This window comes from Arctopsyche grandis, chromosome 2, assembly GCF_051622035.1.
Source record: "Arctopsyche grandis isolate Sample6627 chromosome 2, ASM5162203v2, whole genome shotgun sequence".
Classification (NCBI taxonomy): domain Eukaryota; kingdom Metazoa; phylum Arthropoda; class Insecta; order Trichoptera; family Hydropsychidae; genus Arctopsyche; species Arctopsyche grandis.
In genome coordinates, this window is record NC_135356.1 from 4,183,745 (window position 1) to 4,203,118 (window position 19,374).

At 31.5% G+C, this 19,374-nt stretch overlaps 1 protein-coding gene across 8 annotated transcripts in view; it reads left to right on the forward strand.

Moving 5' to 3' along the window:
* LOC143922964 (uncharacterized) overlaps window positions 1–19,103 on the forward strand; it is a 237,161-nt gene extending 218,058 nt beyond the window's left edge. For 3 of the 8 annotated variants that reach the window (XM_077446405.1, XM_077446406.1, XM_077446412.1), the window contains 11 exons: window positions 2,080–2,215; window positions 2,317–2,415; window positions 6,151–6,320; window positions 13,222–13,311; window positions 14,908–14,970; window positions 15,492–15,658; window positions 16,396–16,521; window positions 17,388–17,500; window positions 17,587–17,728; window positions 17,982–18,082; window positions 18,273–19,103. In XM_077446405.1, the coding sequence (XP_077302531.1) occupies window positions 2,080–2,215; window positions 2,317–2,415; window positions 6,151–6,320; window positions 13,222–13,311; window positions 14,908–14,970; window positions 15,492–15,658; window positions 16,396–16,521; window positions 17,388–17,500; window positions 17,587–17,728; window positions 17,982–18,082; window positions 18,273–18,447 (1,382 nt within the window). In that variant the 3' untranslated portion in view covers window positions 18,448–19,103. Of the gene's footprint in view, window positions 1–2,079; window positions 2,216–2,316; window positions 2,416–6,150; window positions 6,321–13,221; window positions 13,312–14,907; window positions 14,971–15,491; window positions 15,659–16,395; window positions 16,522–17,387; window positions 17,501–17,586; window positions 17,729–17,981; window positions 18,083–18,158 lie in introns of all 8 variants that reach the window. The other 5 variants (XM_077446407.1, XM_077446413.1, XM_077446414.1 and 2 more) reach the window with 4 other exon arrangements.
* Window positions 19,104–19,374: the final 271 nt, after the last annotated feature.

A 19,374-nucleotide genomic window follows, 5' to 3' on the forward strand; every position in this document is an offset into this window, starting at 1 on the left:
TCTACATAATATGAGCTTATTCAAAATTATTCGACTTGGGAAACTCTACGATTGTTGGCTCTTGTAAAAATTGTACCTACACTGGATTATAAAGCTAAAATGACCAACAAGTACGTGAATAATGTATATATGTGTATTGTACATTAATTTCCAACGATAGGCCTAGTGGAAAACTTGCGTCGTATAAGGGAAATGTTAAATAAAAAAATTCGTCGATTTTAAACAATGTTCTGTGCCTCCAACCAATCGATATGTCTCCACAAAAAATTCGAAAAAGTCTTTTTTATTTTTCATATATCTTTGTTTCGAGAATGATTTCGATTTACAAAATATTCTAGTCAACTACATATGTACATATTTCAGTTTAAATGATTCATTTATGATTTGCTTTGGCGAGAATTCAAGGTCGCCGTTTTCCTGTAAAGGGTCGCCATAATTTATGTTTTTTGATTTTTAAATGCTTTTTATTATTACGAAATTATTTTTTATTTCATTTTATTTATTGAAAAATCAACAGACAACAAGATTTAGACATGCATAAAAACAAAGAGTAAATATATAATATATATATGTATATATAACATCTGAGTTCAATTACAGATTTTTACATACCTCTTATACAGTTCACATGGTTTTTTACAAAGCTAAACAAATGAAAAAGAAAATAATAAAAGCTATAGCATAACTAAATAGCACATTGCATAACTAAACTAAAGTGTTAAAATAATGTAAAAAAGATAATAAAATAGAATAGAAGAAGAAATGGATCAATCGGTCAAGATTCTCCTGATGGTAGTCCTGAATTGATGTAGTAAGGAAATACCGAATAGATCAACCACATTCAGCTCCCCGCTAAGCATACGATAAACACGCTGTATATAGGAATATTTTAGGGAATTGATTTTGAAAGGATTAAGTGAAAAGAGTGCATCGTGTCTAGAATACCTAACTGGGATCCTGAAATCAACCTTATTCAATAAATCAGAACAATCAAGGAAACCATTTATGAGCTTAAAAAAGAATGTAGCATCAGTAAGTCGTCGCCTGACAGAAAGATTGTTAAAAGATTATTATATCTTATATCTATTTGAATAACTACTGATCTACTGATCAATTTCTATTTCACAATTTTAATTCAACTTTGTTAGTAATCATAGTATTATATTATTCTAATGTTAATGTACAGCATAATAGGACAAAGAGCTCAATAACCTAATGGTCACCATAAATGGGTATCGATGGTCGTATTATTTTTGTTCTCCAGCTACTGCGTGGTAATACGTCATGCCCGTTGTTGCTGGAACAGTTGGGACTTTATGTACCCCATAATTATATGTGTGGTAGACATCATTATTTGATGGCTGTACCTCCTGCTCGCACAGTTCTTTTTCGAATGGCTCCTATACCAAGAGCTATTCGGCTTCTCAATGAAATCGTTGCTGCCGTCCCTGAATGCGATATTTTCCACCTTGGTGAGCGTAGATTATCGGATATTATTTTAACATATTTATCTGGTAACCTGCGCTCATCATTACTTTCTTAATTTAAATGTGACGTATGAGTGGAATCTTAATCTACTCTCTTCCATTTGGGCCTCACGGGGATGTTTTGTATCTGTAGCTTGTTCTTATTTATTGGAACAGGCTGCAGGTGCAAGACATTCCTGTATTTGTATTTTTTCTTATTTTAAATTTTAATTACTATAAAGTTTTTTATGATTTATTTTTTTTATTTTTTGCTTTTGCTTTTTGTTGTATATTTAAATTTTATTTTTTGTTTTCTCCCTCTCTTACTTTATTTTATTTTATTATGTAGGCCATTGTGGCGCATTAGGTTCTTCCTGTAATGCCACAATGGTCAAAAAACGTTAAATAAATAAATATGAGGGAAGCATTCTTTCCCAAAACATTCACATTTGGAAGTTGACATATCTGATTTGATCGTCGAAATGGTTCATACCTACCCACTGCCTATTCTTTATTGTCATTTCAATTATGTATGTGCATACATGTGATTGGACATTAATTACTGTAAAAATAACATCGAAATAAATAAATACATATACTTTTTTGATTTCAGCTGATCGCATTCATAACGACGGTTATATGTCTTCACCTGAGAGGGGCTCCCGTGGTGCTTATGAGGAACCGTACTATACGCAGTACGTCGGCCCATCTAGAGGTGGGATGACTCCTGTAATCGACGAAGAAACTGGGTACCCTACATCAAATTTCAAATTCTCATTTCAACATTTTTTTTCGCATCTCATCCGCATTTTACATATTTATGTTGAAATTGTCATATGTTTGTCTTCAGCGATTCGTCAATGCTCGACGATCAGTATTCTTTGTACAGTATGAAGATTCCGACGGGACCGCGGCCTGCCGTCAGAGGACCGACTTACGAAGGTTCAAGGTCAGTAAATATTCTCAACAAACTATAATAACATTTTAACAGCGCAATTAAACATGTAATCCAATTTTTATTAAAAAATGCATTTCGCTCTGCGATGACTATTTGAATATTCAATTTTCATATGTTGAATTACATACAGTGATTTAGTCGAATGCCGGCAGACTCGAATATTCAATGTTGTCTCTGAAGCAGTTCTGTGGTCACAAATATCGCTAGGCAAGCTTTGGAGTGACCAAAAGTCACACATTTGTATGTATAATACATAAATATATATAGACATACAATGCCTGGTATTATTGTATTGCAATACAAGCCTGGTGATGACAAATTCAAATTCAAAATTCATTCCATTTCAATTGATAGTTCAATTTTATATTGTGTGTAGAAACGAATAATCAATAATTAATTACCATTGAAAATATTACTGAGAAATTTCACACATATGTACTATGTAAGTACATTTTAACTTTTTTGATCAAAAAAATTCTACCTCGAGATATTTTTACATAATACGCACACTTTTTAAGTATTCTAAATTATCATCGATCGATTTTTGTTTAATTTTAATTGTGAAAGTATTCACTGGCATTTGAAAGAAGCGTAAACTTTTGCTTTGAGAGCGAACCTTTATTTTTTTACTTAACCAACGCCATTTACTATTTATCCCAATTTAAATAAATTGGGTACAAACAGTAGATGTTTTTAGATGAATCGACTTTGTTGGTGTTTGACTAAATCACTGGATTTATTTGTACATCAAAACATAACCTTGTGTGGTAATTCAAAGTCACCTAAAATTGTATGTCAGCAACCTAACTTGTAAACCTGGACATATAGCGACATATGATATGTATATATAAATACATATGTATATGTAATAATCCCGCTTTCCACAGATTAATTTCGAATTGGTTGCGAATCGTTAAAAAATCCATTTAAAAACCGCCTGTTTTAATTACATATGTAAAGCTTTGGATTGAAAGTGGATTAACAAGGTTTACAAGTCGTGGCTTTGATATGATATACATACGTACATTTTTTCATTAAAACACCTAAACGCTATTCAATTTTCGACTTAAAATATAAATTCATTAACTGTATGAACTTTTAATTTTTATGATTATTAATCGTTACATATATACATAAGTTCATAAATATTATTACTTATTTTTATTCTTGTAATGAATAATGATAATTTTGTTGCTGAATACATATATACATAGTATATAATATTTAGATTATACAAAATATTATAAATATGTATGTATGTATGTATAGCAGTTAACGGATTTTCGTTTTATGTCTTTAATTGAAGTCAAAGACTGAAGTATGTGGACGACTTTGAGTTACCAATTTACATTGTATAATTAAAATGGCAAATTAAAATGACGCAACCTCATTTATTCGGAATGTTGTCTTTGTTGATTTAAAGCTGCAGCATTTTAGCTCATTACATGCATATGTAAATTGACGCAGAATTGAGTCGATTCGACGAGAGTCATCTTTTCATTTGGGACTGATTGTGTCTATTACGGGTCTGGTTCACTGCATTGAAAATCGAAAGATCGAAAAGCAAAGATCTCAAGTCGAAAGATCGAAAAGAATGTATGCATGGTAAACGGTACTATCTATATATAATAGATATATGTATATATATCAGTGGCGTGCGGTGAAATTCTCTACCTTTTCTGTCGTACAGCCTTACATAATGTGCACGGGTAGGATACAAGAGGAGCAGCCTGTTCCCGTTGTATCCTGCTCGCGCACATTAAGTAAGGCTGTACGACAAAAAGAAAGATAACTTAAACCGCACGCCACTGATATATATGCATGTATATAATATATACTACCCGCTCTTCATATGTATGCATGGTAAACGAACAAGAATAAAGATTTCGATTTTTTGACTTTCGATGCGGTGACGGCCACCGGTCTATATATTACATGTACATACATGCATATAGACATACATAGGTATATATAATATTAGGTCGTCCCGGAATTGATGTCGTTTTTCATAGTAAAATGCAAACTTAATTTTTTTAATTATTTATAATTCATCAAGATATACATATATCATCAAAAGTCAAAATTGGATTTGCTTCGATATCCGCCTTTAGAGATGCTTAATCCTCTTGACGCTGTTAGTGGCACCCATGAATAGAATAGAGTCCTTTGAAATGTGGTGCTACCGGAGGATGCTAAAGATCTCGTGGAAGGAGCATGTAAGAAACGAAACAGTCCTCCTGCTTCTTCATAAAAAGTGAGAGCTTCTTGGCACGGTGAAGCGCCGTAAGATGGAATATTTTGGCCACATTATTCGCGGCCCAAAATATCGCCTTCTACAAACAATCATAGAAGGAAAACGGTGGCTTGGGAGAAAGAAGCTCTCTTGGCTCCGGAACATCAGGTCATGGATGGGACTCGGTCTCGAAAACTTATTTCGGCTTGCCCATGATAGGGAATAATTGGCACGGGCCATAAACGATGTCTGCCCATGATAATCGCCTACGTCCGAATACGGATTCGGCATTAGAAGAAGAAAAAGAATCCTCTTGAATGCACCGTCTACTTCGAGGCTCGTCATCCAAGCTTAGATTGCCCGATTGAAATTTCTTAAACCAAAGTTGGCACTTCCTTACATCCAGTATATCGCCGTATATGTCGCAAACATTGAAGTAAAATGGGTAGAAGCGCTCTTAGCTTCCAAAAATGTTGCTACAAAAACTCCGTGCAAACGGAGATTTCGGCTGTTTTGCTCAGTTGATTGTTAAACTCTGTAGCAGTAGGATCTCTTCGAAATAGGCTCTACTAGTGAAATTGTGTGGTAGTATTAGTTCGACAAAGTCCGAACATCTGTATGTGCCCGTGCGTCCCTGAACGTCAAGGGACGATCACTTCCACGAATTTTTTTTCCTCACTCTTTTGTCTCTCTTCTGACTTTCCGTCTCTCTCTTCGATGGCTCGCTTTTAAGCGATACTTTTGTTAGGAATGACTATTCTATACATTATACTTCAATGGTCGCAAATGAATTTTGCACCCTCTATGGCACTTTTTTTCGCGTGAAACAACAATAACATACTGCTCCTTAAATGAGCTTCTGATGGACACGCTCTATCATTTTTTGTGGATGGGGTATAAAATATTTTTTTTGTTCAAAAGGAACGCAACGAATCCAGAAGAAGAAAAAAAACACAAGCGACGTCTTAACTTGCCAACGAAACGAGTCAAAATTGCATAGTACAAAAACGACATTAATTCCGGGAATACCTAATATATGTATATAATATGTGTGTAAATATTTTTGTATTTCACTAATTTGGATTCGTCCATATGCAGTCCGAATCAGTGAGGTTTTCGTTACATACATACATAAGTATTGTATATTTGTATATATATTTTTGTTTTTTGTTTAAATTTAACTTGTTGCAATATAACTGGTTGTGTTTGCTGTACTGCGTTAGTTTTGTATTTGCAATTTTAATCTGCATTTCTCCATGCTACACCAAGACCAAATTCAAATATTAGTATATTCAAATGAATCTATGTGTATACAAAATATATAATTTTGACAATTTGACAAGTCGATTTCGGAAAATGTTGCATTGCAAAGTGAATTGGATTGCGCGCGTAATGAGCACAGTCAGTCAGTCAGTCAGAGATCAGTTGTGTCAATCTTGGAGCATTTAAAAAAAAACAGACTCACAGTTTTGGTGTACTATTGACAATTGCAGATTAAACGCGCACAGCGAAGACATACAACAGCGAATTCGCGTCGAACATATGGAGCGGCAGTTGGCAAATCTAACGGGACTGGTGCAGAAAGCGCTGCAGGCTCCGGGCACTGCCCAGTCCCCGAGGGATTTCCTCCCCGTGGGCCCCCATTTCAGAACACCATCTCAAGGTTAGATTAGAAATTCAAAAATTCATTTCACACACCACATGCATACTTTAATTGATAAAATATATCATTAAAAAAAAATTAAAAAAAAAAACAAGAACAACACTTACTTTTCACTTTGACTATTATTAATAAATGTCTTAATAATGCTTATAATATTTTACAAAAAAAAAAAATTACAGATGCTATTCACGTTGTTAACTTTCCAACCATATATGTACATATGTATACATATGTTAATATACATACAAATTCATAGTCTGCTTCTCATCAGAGACGGGACCTTCCAACCGTAGCGTTATTCAACAATCTTATTGTATAATTAAAATCCTCATTGAAAACAAACTTATGTAATACATAACATGTATTAAAAGCCAAGTGAATTACACTGTTCGACAAATGACGACTTTTTTTTTGGTTCAGAGACGAGATATGACTTTTCTTATAGATCTATGCCCAGTAAACACGAATCTGGTAGGTAATAAAAATGTTGATTGGCTCGAGATTCGGAGATATATATGTTTTTTAAATCGTGCGATTTTTCTATATCTTGGTGTTGTTCGGTCGATGTCTCAAAATCTGTCAATTTTCTGTTCAAAATGAATATTGGAATCTATAGTCGGGTATTTTATCTTTCATTTGTAGTACTTTTCAGCTTTCAAATCTCTCTCAGTAGTCGTCCAGTTTAAATCAAAAGTCAAAAGTACCTATTTTCACTTGGGATTTTTTCCCACTGTTAATACTATTTTATATTGAGTATTTTCTATTGAAACATATATATTGGGATAGTGTTCTGGCTACACTATTTTTTGCTTTCGTTTAAAAGGGTTTATTTGAGAGTGTCTTGAATTTTAAATCGGTAAAATTTCGAGCTAAAAACTCGTACTAGTGGAGCACGGTTTTGTGTTGTGTTATATAAAAGTCATATCTCGTCTCTGAACCATTTTTCGTGTCGAACAGTGTTATTAAACAGTTATTAAAAAACCAGTATTATTATTACATTACAATTCCCGTCCCTGATTATGATTGAAAAAGTTACACATCAATCACTAAAATGCTTCGCTTCATATGTAGTTGTTGTAAAGTTAACAAACCAAAAAAATAAAAAGAAAATGCTATTTACCTCATACATATGTATGTACTATATATAATATATTTATTGTATTTGAATTACATAATCATATATCACTTTTCTTGTCATGTATTTTCAAACACAAAAAAAAAATGTTAGTGCACAGGAATCTTTTGAAGTTTTTAGATCATTTTTTTTCAGCTGCAATTTTTTTATGTATGCCATTTACTACATATTATGTACACGTTGTGTAATAATAAAGTAAAAAAAAATAACTCAAATTCAAAAGCCACGTGCACTAATATAATATTGTTCATGTTATTTTATCATGCGCTTTCACACGACAGTTGGCATCGATCAGTCATATCCACATGAAACCATCTTGTATCATACGAGAGCTCCGAGGGTACGGCTACCTCGTGCAAATTGACACAATCATCTATCGTATGTTTTGCAAACAACAAAACAAGACGAAAACAACCAACCATTACTTATTTCATTATGCGGCTTCTAAACGTGTTGGAAGGCTGAAGGAAAATACATCCTGTATCAAGAATTCGTTTCTTGTCAATTTTCGGACGAGTGAATGATTTATTTCACAATGATTCAAAAGGGTCTGAAACTTTATTTTATTATTTTTAACAAAAAAAATATACATAGTTGTACTTTTGAATACAATAATTGTTAGGCGCATTGTTGGCTGTTGTTTCAAAGCAACTCAATATACAATATACTTATTAATACTCTCTGGAATAAAAAAACCAATGAAAATATTGCTAATTGTTTCTGTGTCGTGTGTTGATGTATAAAAATTTATTTTACATACATACATACATATAATACATATGTATACATACATAACTTCTTGCATACATTCACTTACATATGTACACACCGCCACACACATACGCTCACTGCGAATATTTAATTTAGTGAAATATCAACGGTGAATTTTTTTTCTACTGCGGTGCCTTTTGTTTGTTCAACACATACATACATATGTATGTACAATATGTACGTAAGATGTTTAAAAAGTTCCCGAAAAGTGATACATATTTGGCCGACTTGTTTTATCAGGTTTCGCCGACTTGTTTTATCAGGTTTCGCCACTACTCCACATGCTTATTTTAAATTTGTGTGTGTGCTTCAATTACATTCTTAGTTTAATGGGATTATGTACTTGTACTATTGAGGGCTTACATTGCAGATGACATTTACATACGTACTTACTTTGAAAAATAATACCGCTTAATTTTCAATTTTCTGTATTTTCCGGGAACTTTTTGAATTATGAGAAATGACGGGCTGAAAACCAGACTGGTACAAGTGACATTTTAAAAAAAAGCTTGTTTAAGTACTAAAATAATAGCATTTCATTTATGAAATGCTATTATTTTAGCAGTTAAACCAGCTTTTTTTTAAAATGTCATTTGTACCAGTCTGGTTTTCAGCCCATCAAATATAGTACATATATATATATATAATTTTTTTGTCAACTTACGTGTATACATATATGAAGTCTTGAATGAGAATTTCAATTGTTCAATATACATATATATGTATGTGTAAATAATTTAATGAGTCTAGTAATATATATTTTTTGATTTAATTTATAATTATGATATATTTTCTTAACAGATTGTAGAAATTTGTTAACATGTCTTGATACAAAAAAATGTAAATATTTTGGTGTAAATGTGTGGGGAGAATTATTTACATGCATATTATACAGATGTCTCAGCCGTACGATACCAAACTTACATACACGTCGTTCCGGATAAAAACCCACTAAATTCTTTCGACCTTTAGAAACATCTCTCGAGAATGAATGACGATATAATATGATCTCTATTCCCGTATTGTTTTTTTTTTTCTTTTTGCTCGGAACTCGGAACGGAAGTTTGGTTACATATGAGAAACATTCTGTCTGTGCTACGAATTATTATATATGCAATTATTTTTAGATTTTGCTATGGGCTTTGTCTTTCTTCAATGATTATTATCATGGTATTTGCTTGTAATTATACTGATTAGAGTCGTCGCTGAAAAAATTTGCCCGCCCCCACCCCACCTCATCCAGTACACTTAAACGCTCTCTAGATTTCATATCTGCTTTGAATTATACCTCTTGAATTAATGTACCGTGTGATGATGTAGTTTCCAGAATGTTATTTTCTTGATAGAATACATAGTTGTTCGTTGATTATTATTATTATTATATATATAATTGATATAATTGTTCTTGGCATTGGTATCATACTACATATATATACATATTATGGACTAATATTATATATATATAATATACTTGCATATATTTTAAAATGAAATTTGTATTGAACCAAATTAATGCATTTTGCATTCTGTTTAAGTACTTAACATTCCGCTTCAAAACATATTCATATGTATATTTGAAAAACAAAACATACAAATATGAACGTATGTATGCATCAGTGGCGTGCCGTGGAAATCTGCCTGTTTTTATCGCACAGCCTTACTCACTTGCGTGTGTGTGCGCAGGATACAGGGGGGAAAGGTGACGTCACACCAAGTCCCCTTGTGTCCTGCTCGCGCACACGTAAGTAAGACTGTGCGACAAAAACAAGCAGATTTCCACGGCACGACACCAGTATGTATGCATATGCGGTGCTCCTGATTCAACCGAGTCGCGTTTTTCCCACTCTCGAAATTTCGAAACTTATCGTCTGCTTGGTGTAAGGGATAGAAAAACAGACCACAACATAAACTGACAGGCAGAAAACCAGACTGGTACAAGTGACATTTTTATAAAAATCTGGTTAAAGTGCTAAAATAATAGCATATATGAAACTTAAACCAGGTTTTTTTAAAAATGTCACTTGTACCAGTCTTGTTTTCAGCCCGTCAACTGTAAATATTAAAAAATATACAGTAAGAATTGATTTTGTAAAATATTTTTAATAAGATGTGTCAACATCTTACAAATGTATGAATGATCACAGTATTTCGTGTATATTAAAGACTTTACACACAGATTTCTGTGCAAGCAGACGAGATATATAGAAAGTCGGAGTCGGTCGAACGGAGTAGACTCGTGTACACGATATATGCATATGTATGTATATATATAAATATACACACATACATGTACAATTATTATAAGTTATTTTTTATTTTTGAAGTATTGAAAACCTTGAATTTATTTGAAAATTGTTAACTCGTGCGTAGAATCTCCGGATCCCTTTCTGCGCACTGAGAGACCCCCCAAATTAGGCAAAGGTAGATATCGTAAGTGGTCCCCTTTTTTTCATAACAATATTGGTATTTCTCTTTATTCATTTTTGTTTAGTACATATATATATATATAAATATATATATATATATATATATATATATATATATATATATATATATATATATATATATATATATATATATATATTTATATATATTCAATTCAATAATAACATGTTTGTGCTTCCTCGTAAAGGCCAAATATGCTTGAATTTTGAATACTATTTATTGAGTTGGCTTGCATGCTTTTTTTCAAAAATTCTCACAGTATAGGCAATTTAAAAAAAAATGTTTAAGGATTATTATTTTTGTCGACTTGTTTAAACTTTCGCTTGCTTTCTTTATCTACTATGTACATAATAATGTACTCACTTAAAATCGACGACAGTTATTCTCTTACAAACGGAAATATCACAAATATGTATGTAATTAAGATAAAATGTATCGAACATTACTAGTGAACTGTCGTGAACCTGATAATTTAATTGTATCGATCGGACCTTTTCGTGTTTTTGTCTAGTGGGAATTATATTCAAATCATATTTTATTAATTGAATTTTGGTGAAGATTTGTGAGTATGACGACAATTATACACATAATTTTGTTTTAAAATGTTTAACTGATTACCTATAGATGATATTATTACCTATAGATGTATTATACATACATTGTATATTCATTTTAGGTTTTTCGAAAAATATTGGCACTTAGATATATATGTATACCTACCTTTCCGATTTTTATTTAACTTTTTTCTATTATAGATTTGCTTTGACATTTCTCCGTATAGTTTTTCATACCTTTATATGTATATATATATATATATATATATATATATATATATATATATATATATATATATATATATAATTTTTATCTGTGATCCATTAAATTTGTAACCGTATTATTATTAAAAAAAAACTTCATTATTTAACATTTGAGTTGGAAGTGTTTCTTTTAGCGTAAATCATATACATATACACATTTTTACGAGTGAAAACATCAAATATTATATAATGGAGGATTGAACGCAATTAGTTTTCTTATAATGGATAGTAAATAAAACCACTTTTGAAATATGATCATATGTAATGTTTTATATTCTGTATTAGTGTTATTAATGAAAATCTTAACGATTAATTATTTATATGACTTTAAAATTGGTATTATTTGTTATCATTTCAATATTGATTATTTTTAACTGAAGCATATCAACATTGAAATGTAGAAAATGTATGTATGCCCAAGTACATACGTACCTATACATAGTTTGAACTATACATACATACTATACGCTATTTATACCATTGATTTGAGATCGATGTACGTATATATGTACACATAGTTGTGATTATATATTGGATAATTGAGCATGTTCCATAACCCTTAAAGTCCGCATTTAATAAATACGTACACGTGTGTGCATATACATACATATCATGTATGTATGTACATGTGTGCTACATTTAGAATGTGTAGAATATTCTTTTAAAAAATATATATGTACATTACATACGTATATTATTAAATACAATGTCAACTATTATTATTGTGAAACAACATCCGTGCATGTTTTAGTGCACAATGTGCTATATACTTTAACTGTTACCCTATTAGTACTTTATTTTATTTCATATGCCATATTTTTACAACGATGTCAATTTAGCAAAATTGGTTGATTTCAAAGTTGAATCAATTCCATCGACGGAAAGTTTAATATCAATGACTTTTTTATTCGCTTTGGTTATTTGCATGAATTTATTGCCGTACACTTAAATTCGCCGTGCTTTAGAATTATGTTATTTTGTCGTATATATATATTTTTTTTATTTTAACTTGTGTATATGCATATATACATATATATTTTTTCGTTTCACCAATAGTATGAGACGAGAAACCCCACAAAAAAGTGACATATACTTTTTGTTAATTTTTATCATATATTTTTGTGCTTAGTTCCTTTTTTTTACTGTCCAATTTTGAAAATTTAACATGCTTAAGACTCCTTGAAAATTGTGTCAAATGAATTATTTTAAGATCCAAGTTCAGAATGTGTAACAGAATGTTCAATGTTCCTTGAAATAAATACAATTGTATTGTATACAAAAATTTTAACACATTGTAATCAATAAGTACGTATTGATAAGTTGTATCCGTATAGACAAAATTGTATCGTACTATTATTAAATACCAATTAAACTGTCACTAAAATATATTGTTTAAAAAAAATTCATTGATAATATAAGAACATACATACATCTTTTTTAACATTATAAATTTTATTTGCAAATTTAATTTTATTCCACGGAATATGACATTCGCTAAGTATTAATATGTATATATATATATATATATATATATATATATATATATATATATATATACACACATTCATACATATTTATATATATATCCGTATTATATATCATTTTTGGTAGTCGAAATATTTAATAATCGTCATTGCATATTTTTTATTGACGCGTGCACACATACGTGCATGAATTCGATGCATGTATGTGTGCGTGTGTATATTTTTCAACTGAAAATTTCAATTTTCAGACAAATCTGTGTCGTTTGAAAAATCTGTGTCATTTAGTGATGAACCTCCCGACATGAATTCTCCAAAACAACATTCACCTCAACACACAGGTTCGTAATATGTTTCATCAAAAGGATTTAAAAGAAAAATAAATAATAATTGTCAGATATCAGTAGAGACTTGAATCTGCATTGGTGAGAGTTATGTTAATCGTACGATTCTGGTGCCTCGATGCATCGATGGCCCTCGACTTCTTTAATTTTGCTCATATTATATATATATATTGTATGTAATATATGTTGCACTAACAATCTATCTATGCAAAATATTGTTGCCCCCCCCCCCCCCCCCACCCCTTTACTTTTTATTTATTAACCCCTACACCCCCCCCCCCACCCCCAACCCTTTTCGCACATGAAAAAAATTCACTAGCTAAACTAATCAAATTTATTTAATTCACTAACAAATGTGTTAAAAGCCACCCCAACCCCCCCCCCTACCCTAGCCCCCCAGCAAAATTTTGATAATATAATTTATACGATCAATATTTTTACTAATCCGTATTTTTCTCTGTCTTCCAACAATCCAAATAATTTTGATTGCTTCCATTAAATTTTTTCTTTTTAATTTATTCAAATATCATACAACCAAACTTTTTATGAATTATTATTATTTATATATACTATAAATTTATACTTCCATCCTTTTCTATCTATTGTAGTTTCAACCTAACCATCGAATCAAACTTGAAAATCATCGCATAATCCATTCATTCATTCTGTGTAGTGTGTGCATATAATGTATTATATTTTTATATACAAATATACGTATAACCGGCGATATCCATAAGAAAATTAAATTAAATCGTATTTAATATATATATATATATAAAATATGTATTAATACTATTTAATTTTTTTTAGATATCGGCGGCTATACGCAAATGTATATTTTGTGTTTTGGGTTATTTTTTGAGAGTATTTTCTCTAAAATGAGCCTGGCATGAATTAGGCTTCAACACATATGTACATATGTACATTATTAGATTGTTTATGTTTCCTTTTCAGGGACGGGATAACGTTTATTTATTTATTATATTAATATAGGAAAATATTTCTCTTTGAAACAGTCTTTGAAATTATTTTAGACATGCCATGATGCCTTTTAAAAAAATCACAATACTCCATGTATTGAATTTTCGAAAATATATGTATGTAGATAAAGTAAAACATATTGCTCTTCTATGTGAGTTCCTTTTAAAGGTGGAAAAAAAACGAAAAATTCAGAACACAACATATAAAACTTTAAAAGTCATCCTGACATGTCTTAAATTCTGATTAAATAAATGATCTCAAAATTATTAGATAGTATTTTTGTTGTCAAGAATAAGTATCTTTAAATTTCTATTGAGCACTTTTTAAATCTATTGAGCTTCACTTGCGTACCAAGACTTTTTGTCATTCTTCAAATGACGTTTTGTCCTTTTGGATCTGGCCTGTTACTAGATCTATGTACAAAACAAAACAAAATAACGACTATGAATCGATATTAATTATCATTATATATAATACTTTACTTCCCGTCCCTGGTTCGAATGTTTAATGAACTTGAATGTTTCGTGTATATGTAATGGAACTGTTTGAAATATAATACATTTATACATTAAAATATAACAATATTTAACGTTGATCCACTTGTGATTGCAGCCGATACTAAACCAACCAAGCCGGCGATCAAATCGTCAACTTTGCCTCGTATGTCGTCTCAAGGTACGGTATATAATAATAATAAAGTATATCCGGTGCTACTTTAGTATGTGGTCTACCTTCACATATATCTACTTTAGTATGCGATCTACCTTCACGTTTTTACTTCAATGTGCGGTCTCAGTTCTCGCCTGTGACACAGACTGAATAATACCGACCCTAACAACCTAATCTTCAATGAATAGGGCCAACCTTAACTTAACCTAACCTATCCTGACCCTTAAATAAATAGGTGTTGGCAAAAAAAAAACATATCTTAGCAGCCAACACCTATTTATTTAAGGGTGAGGATAGGTTAGGTTAAATTAAGGTTGGCCCTATTCATTTAAGATTTGATTAAGAGATATGTATCTGTATAAACATTTCGTTGCTGTGATACAACAAAAAAAAAAAATAGTCGACTGCATTTCAAAGGTAGATCGCATGCTAAGGTAGACCGCATACTAAAGTAGCACCGTGTGTATGTACTTTTACATATGCATACGCATATTATTTTGAAGTTATTATTATAGTAATGATTACAGATCGAGATCGTTTGAAGCCAGTGCCACCACCGAAACCGAAAACCCTGGTCGGAATCCAAGGTGGCTCGGGCATCGCTGGCGGTCATCAAATGCTCATGATGCAATCCATGGATTATTATACGCAACTGAAAATTTTGAGGAAGAAGTGTGACGAGTTTCGCATGGACGTCAGTATTATTTTAATTGTTATATTATCCACTTACATATGTACATGAAATGTTCTTTGTTATAATACATACATACATATGTAGGAATATGTCGTAGTCGAACTGTAAAATGTACTAGAGATACGTATTTTGGGCATCTATTTTTGTCATTTTCATTTTGCATTTTAGCGTTTTAGGGCATTAAAAATTTTCAATTTTAGCATCTATTTTTATGAAGAGTTTAATGTTAAATAATAATAAACAATTTCGATGAATTTTAATAAAATTTATATACATACATATATACAATTTAAATAGAACACAACAATTAAAAAATAATAGAAAAATTCCAAAATGTTTTGTATGCTGAGTATTGTGTTCTCCCACCACGAGTGACAAAATTTGCCCATTTACTAGATTTTCGAGATTTTGTTTGTGAAATCTAAGCCCTAAGATCGATCGCCTAACTCGGAGTTTCCAGGTCAAAATGACTGTGTTTGGCAACCCTAACTTGTCTAAGTAACGGAATGAGAGCTCATTTACTAAGCACAGTTAGATATAAATAAAAATCTGTTCGCCCTTAAACATGCAGAGTCAGTGATTCTCATTAGCCTAGTGCATTATTTGAAAGGGGACACGATTTGTTCGACGATCATGATGCCTAGTAAGATTTGTCAAATTTGCCAATTTTATTTTAAAGTTGCGTGTACATTCATGATATAATGAGTTAGCATTTTTAACTGGATGTTTTTTTGCAGATGCGGAATTTGCGTCGTATGTCTTTGGCGCAAACGCACACTATGCGCGAAATGATATGCGACACTTTTGCCAAGTTTCGAACGGCAACGTCCTATGGTGGAGATTTCAGCTTTTACGAAGATTCGGTGAGTTACATACACACACATAACTGATTACTTATTATTATACTTATTATACTGAGATCGTCCAGACATACCTACATATGTGCATATCTTATCTATTATTCCAAAGCATTGTTCCATTCCAAAGAATTGCTTTCTATCCACTCCAGAAGGCAACAGGAAATATGTAGCTTCTGCTAATGTTCAATCTTAAGAGGGCTGGACACCAGCGCCTTGTCCTTACAAACGTATTACACTTCTCCATTCCTCAATTATGGCACTAGAGAAATTATTTTATAATATTCTATGGATATCCACCATTGGCATGCATCTGTGCTTTTATTTTTTTGATTAGTTATTTTTTATATGAGCTATGAGCCGCCAAACATCTATAAAATCGCCTCTTTTTTACACCCACGAAAAGAGTCCAGCGTGCTTATTTAACGCTCGATTTTAAAAAAAATTCGCGCACAGTTGCATAGAAAATATCTTTCTCATACCGATGATGATTTTTTTTTTAAATTGGTCCAGTTTCGGAGGGGAAAACTGGAGAATACGAAACCTCGATTTTGTCGATTTAAAATAGGTACTATCTAGTCGAGGCGCAACTGTCGCATTCACTCAATATATATATCGGAGAAAGGAACGGCAACAAAATTAAGGTTTCGGGTATCCAGCCCTCTTAAGCTGTGTCTATACTATTTTAGCTACATATGTATGTAGTTAGTTACGAATATGTGCCGGAGCTTAAAAATACTAGAATCTCAGAAGTGTGCATATGATTGGGTCTCGTGAACGTACAAGACACCGAGTACATATGTATATTATATAACTCAACTGATGACTTCAGCAAGATTAGTTATTGTATATTGTGCTATTTTGTTTCTAAGATGCAGCTAGCGCGAGACGAGGAGATTTATAAACAAGAGATGTTGAAATTAGAATTGGACTTGAGTGATTTAGAATCAACTGTGGAGCAACTGCGAGGCAATGTGATTAATAGGTAAGAAATATGATATTCATGTTTCGTAGGCTCTACATATATATGTATTTGCAAACATTAAATACAATTGAATTGTTTGATTATAGAAAAACGCGGGTTAATATGCTGGATGTTGAAAAGATGGCATTGGTTTTGTCGAAAAGCAGCAAAACTGTGGCCGATTTGAAAGTTCGTTTTCCAATGTTGCACGAAGGCATTAAAAATATGCTAAGTAATCAAATGGAAAAGGTAATCATTATGCGATACATTCTGTGTAAATATGTTTTTAATGTACTACCAGCGGAAATCTATAATTGGTCTTTTGTTATTATTTGTTCTGTTTTGTAATTAAGACTGTTGGTTTTCCTTAAATAAAATAAAATATTATACATACATATATATCTACTAATAATATTATACATATAATATAATAAATTGATTCATATTTTTCACAAATATTGTATTGTATTTATTACAAAGCATGATTTTTCTTTGACTTCAGGTTGTAAGGCAAGAAAAGTTCTTGAAGGAGGAACCGGAACGCTTGGAAATGGCCCTGCGTCGTTGCAAGAAGCTCACCGGCACGCTGGTCACGCTGAAAAGGTAATTTTAACTGTCAATCTAACAAAAATCCACAAATGGATCCAATAATAACGTATCTTTTTTGTTATTGTTAAAGAAATATGCAAGAATGAAAGTGGCTGAATGTTGTTTGATTAAAGAATAGAAAAAAAAAAAAAAAAAAAAAAAACACATTTTACGATAATTAAGGAATACAACTATTTCATTGTAGATTAGCTAGTGTACAAGAACAGCGTCTTCCGTGCGAGGGGGGTAGGATATCTCCTGGTCCGTCAGGAATACTCGTGGATGATCAACATCCTCACGATTCGAACCCCTCAGTTCATAGCAAGGTAAAATTGGCATTATCTAATTCGAATAAGAAAAAAATGATCAACCTAAAGTAGAGTTTGAGTTAAAATTTTAAGGAGTGCATTGGGTGTTTGTGTAATTTCACTTAGTATCACATTCTTATTGTTTTATTTACTTATTTTATTTACTAACGCATTCAAAATATTAATAACAAAAAAAAATTAAAAACTTTTATCTTTATGTACCTACTACATACTTGTACTGTATATATTAATATATTACATACATGTGTCGTGTATTGACACAATGAGTGATGACTGGCAGAGAAGACAACATGCCAGCGTGTTGCATAATTTTTTTGTAATAACACGTGTGTATTGTTAATATGAATCGATGTGTGGACGACGTACATATGTAGATTCTGTTTACGGGTGCTTTTAACACTCATAGCTTCAAAGTATATTTATATTACATAATATAGTATATGTAACAACTATATTATACGAATGTTCAATATTCCTTTATATGTAGTGTACCACACCTTTTCAAATATACATACCTATATATGTCCGTGTGTGTGTGTGTACATACATATGTACATATGTACACACACACACACACACACACACACACACGTGAAATAGGTAATTTTACAATTCGTTCGAAAATATCAAGTATAAATATAAATCCAAAGGCACTTTTGAACACACTGTTTGAAAAGAAAATATGAAATTCGCATTTTTTCATAATGACAGTTTCTGTCTTTTGATTTTGTCTTATTTTGATTGATTATTTAAACACCTATTTAAAAAACGCTTGCTTGTAATGTACTTATATATATATAATATTAATTTTTAACTTCCGCCATTAATAGTTCCACCATTATATTTAGAAAAACGCTAATCTTTGAATATACATATGTACATATGTATCCAGTATGTACATACTACACATACATACATGAACATGTGCCAGATTGCCTCTACTTTACCCCATGTTAATAAGATTTCTGTAAGAGAACC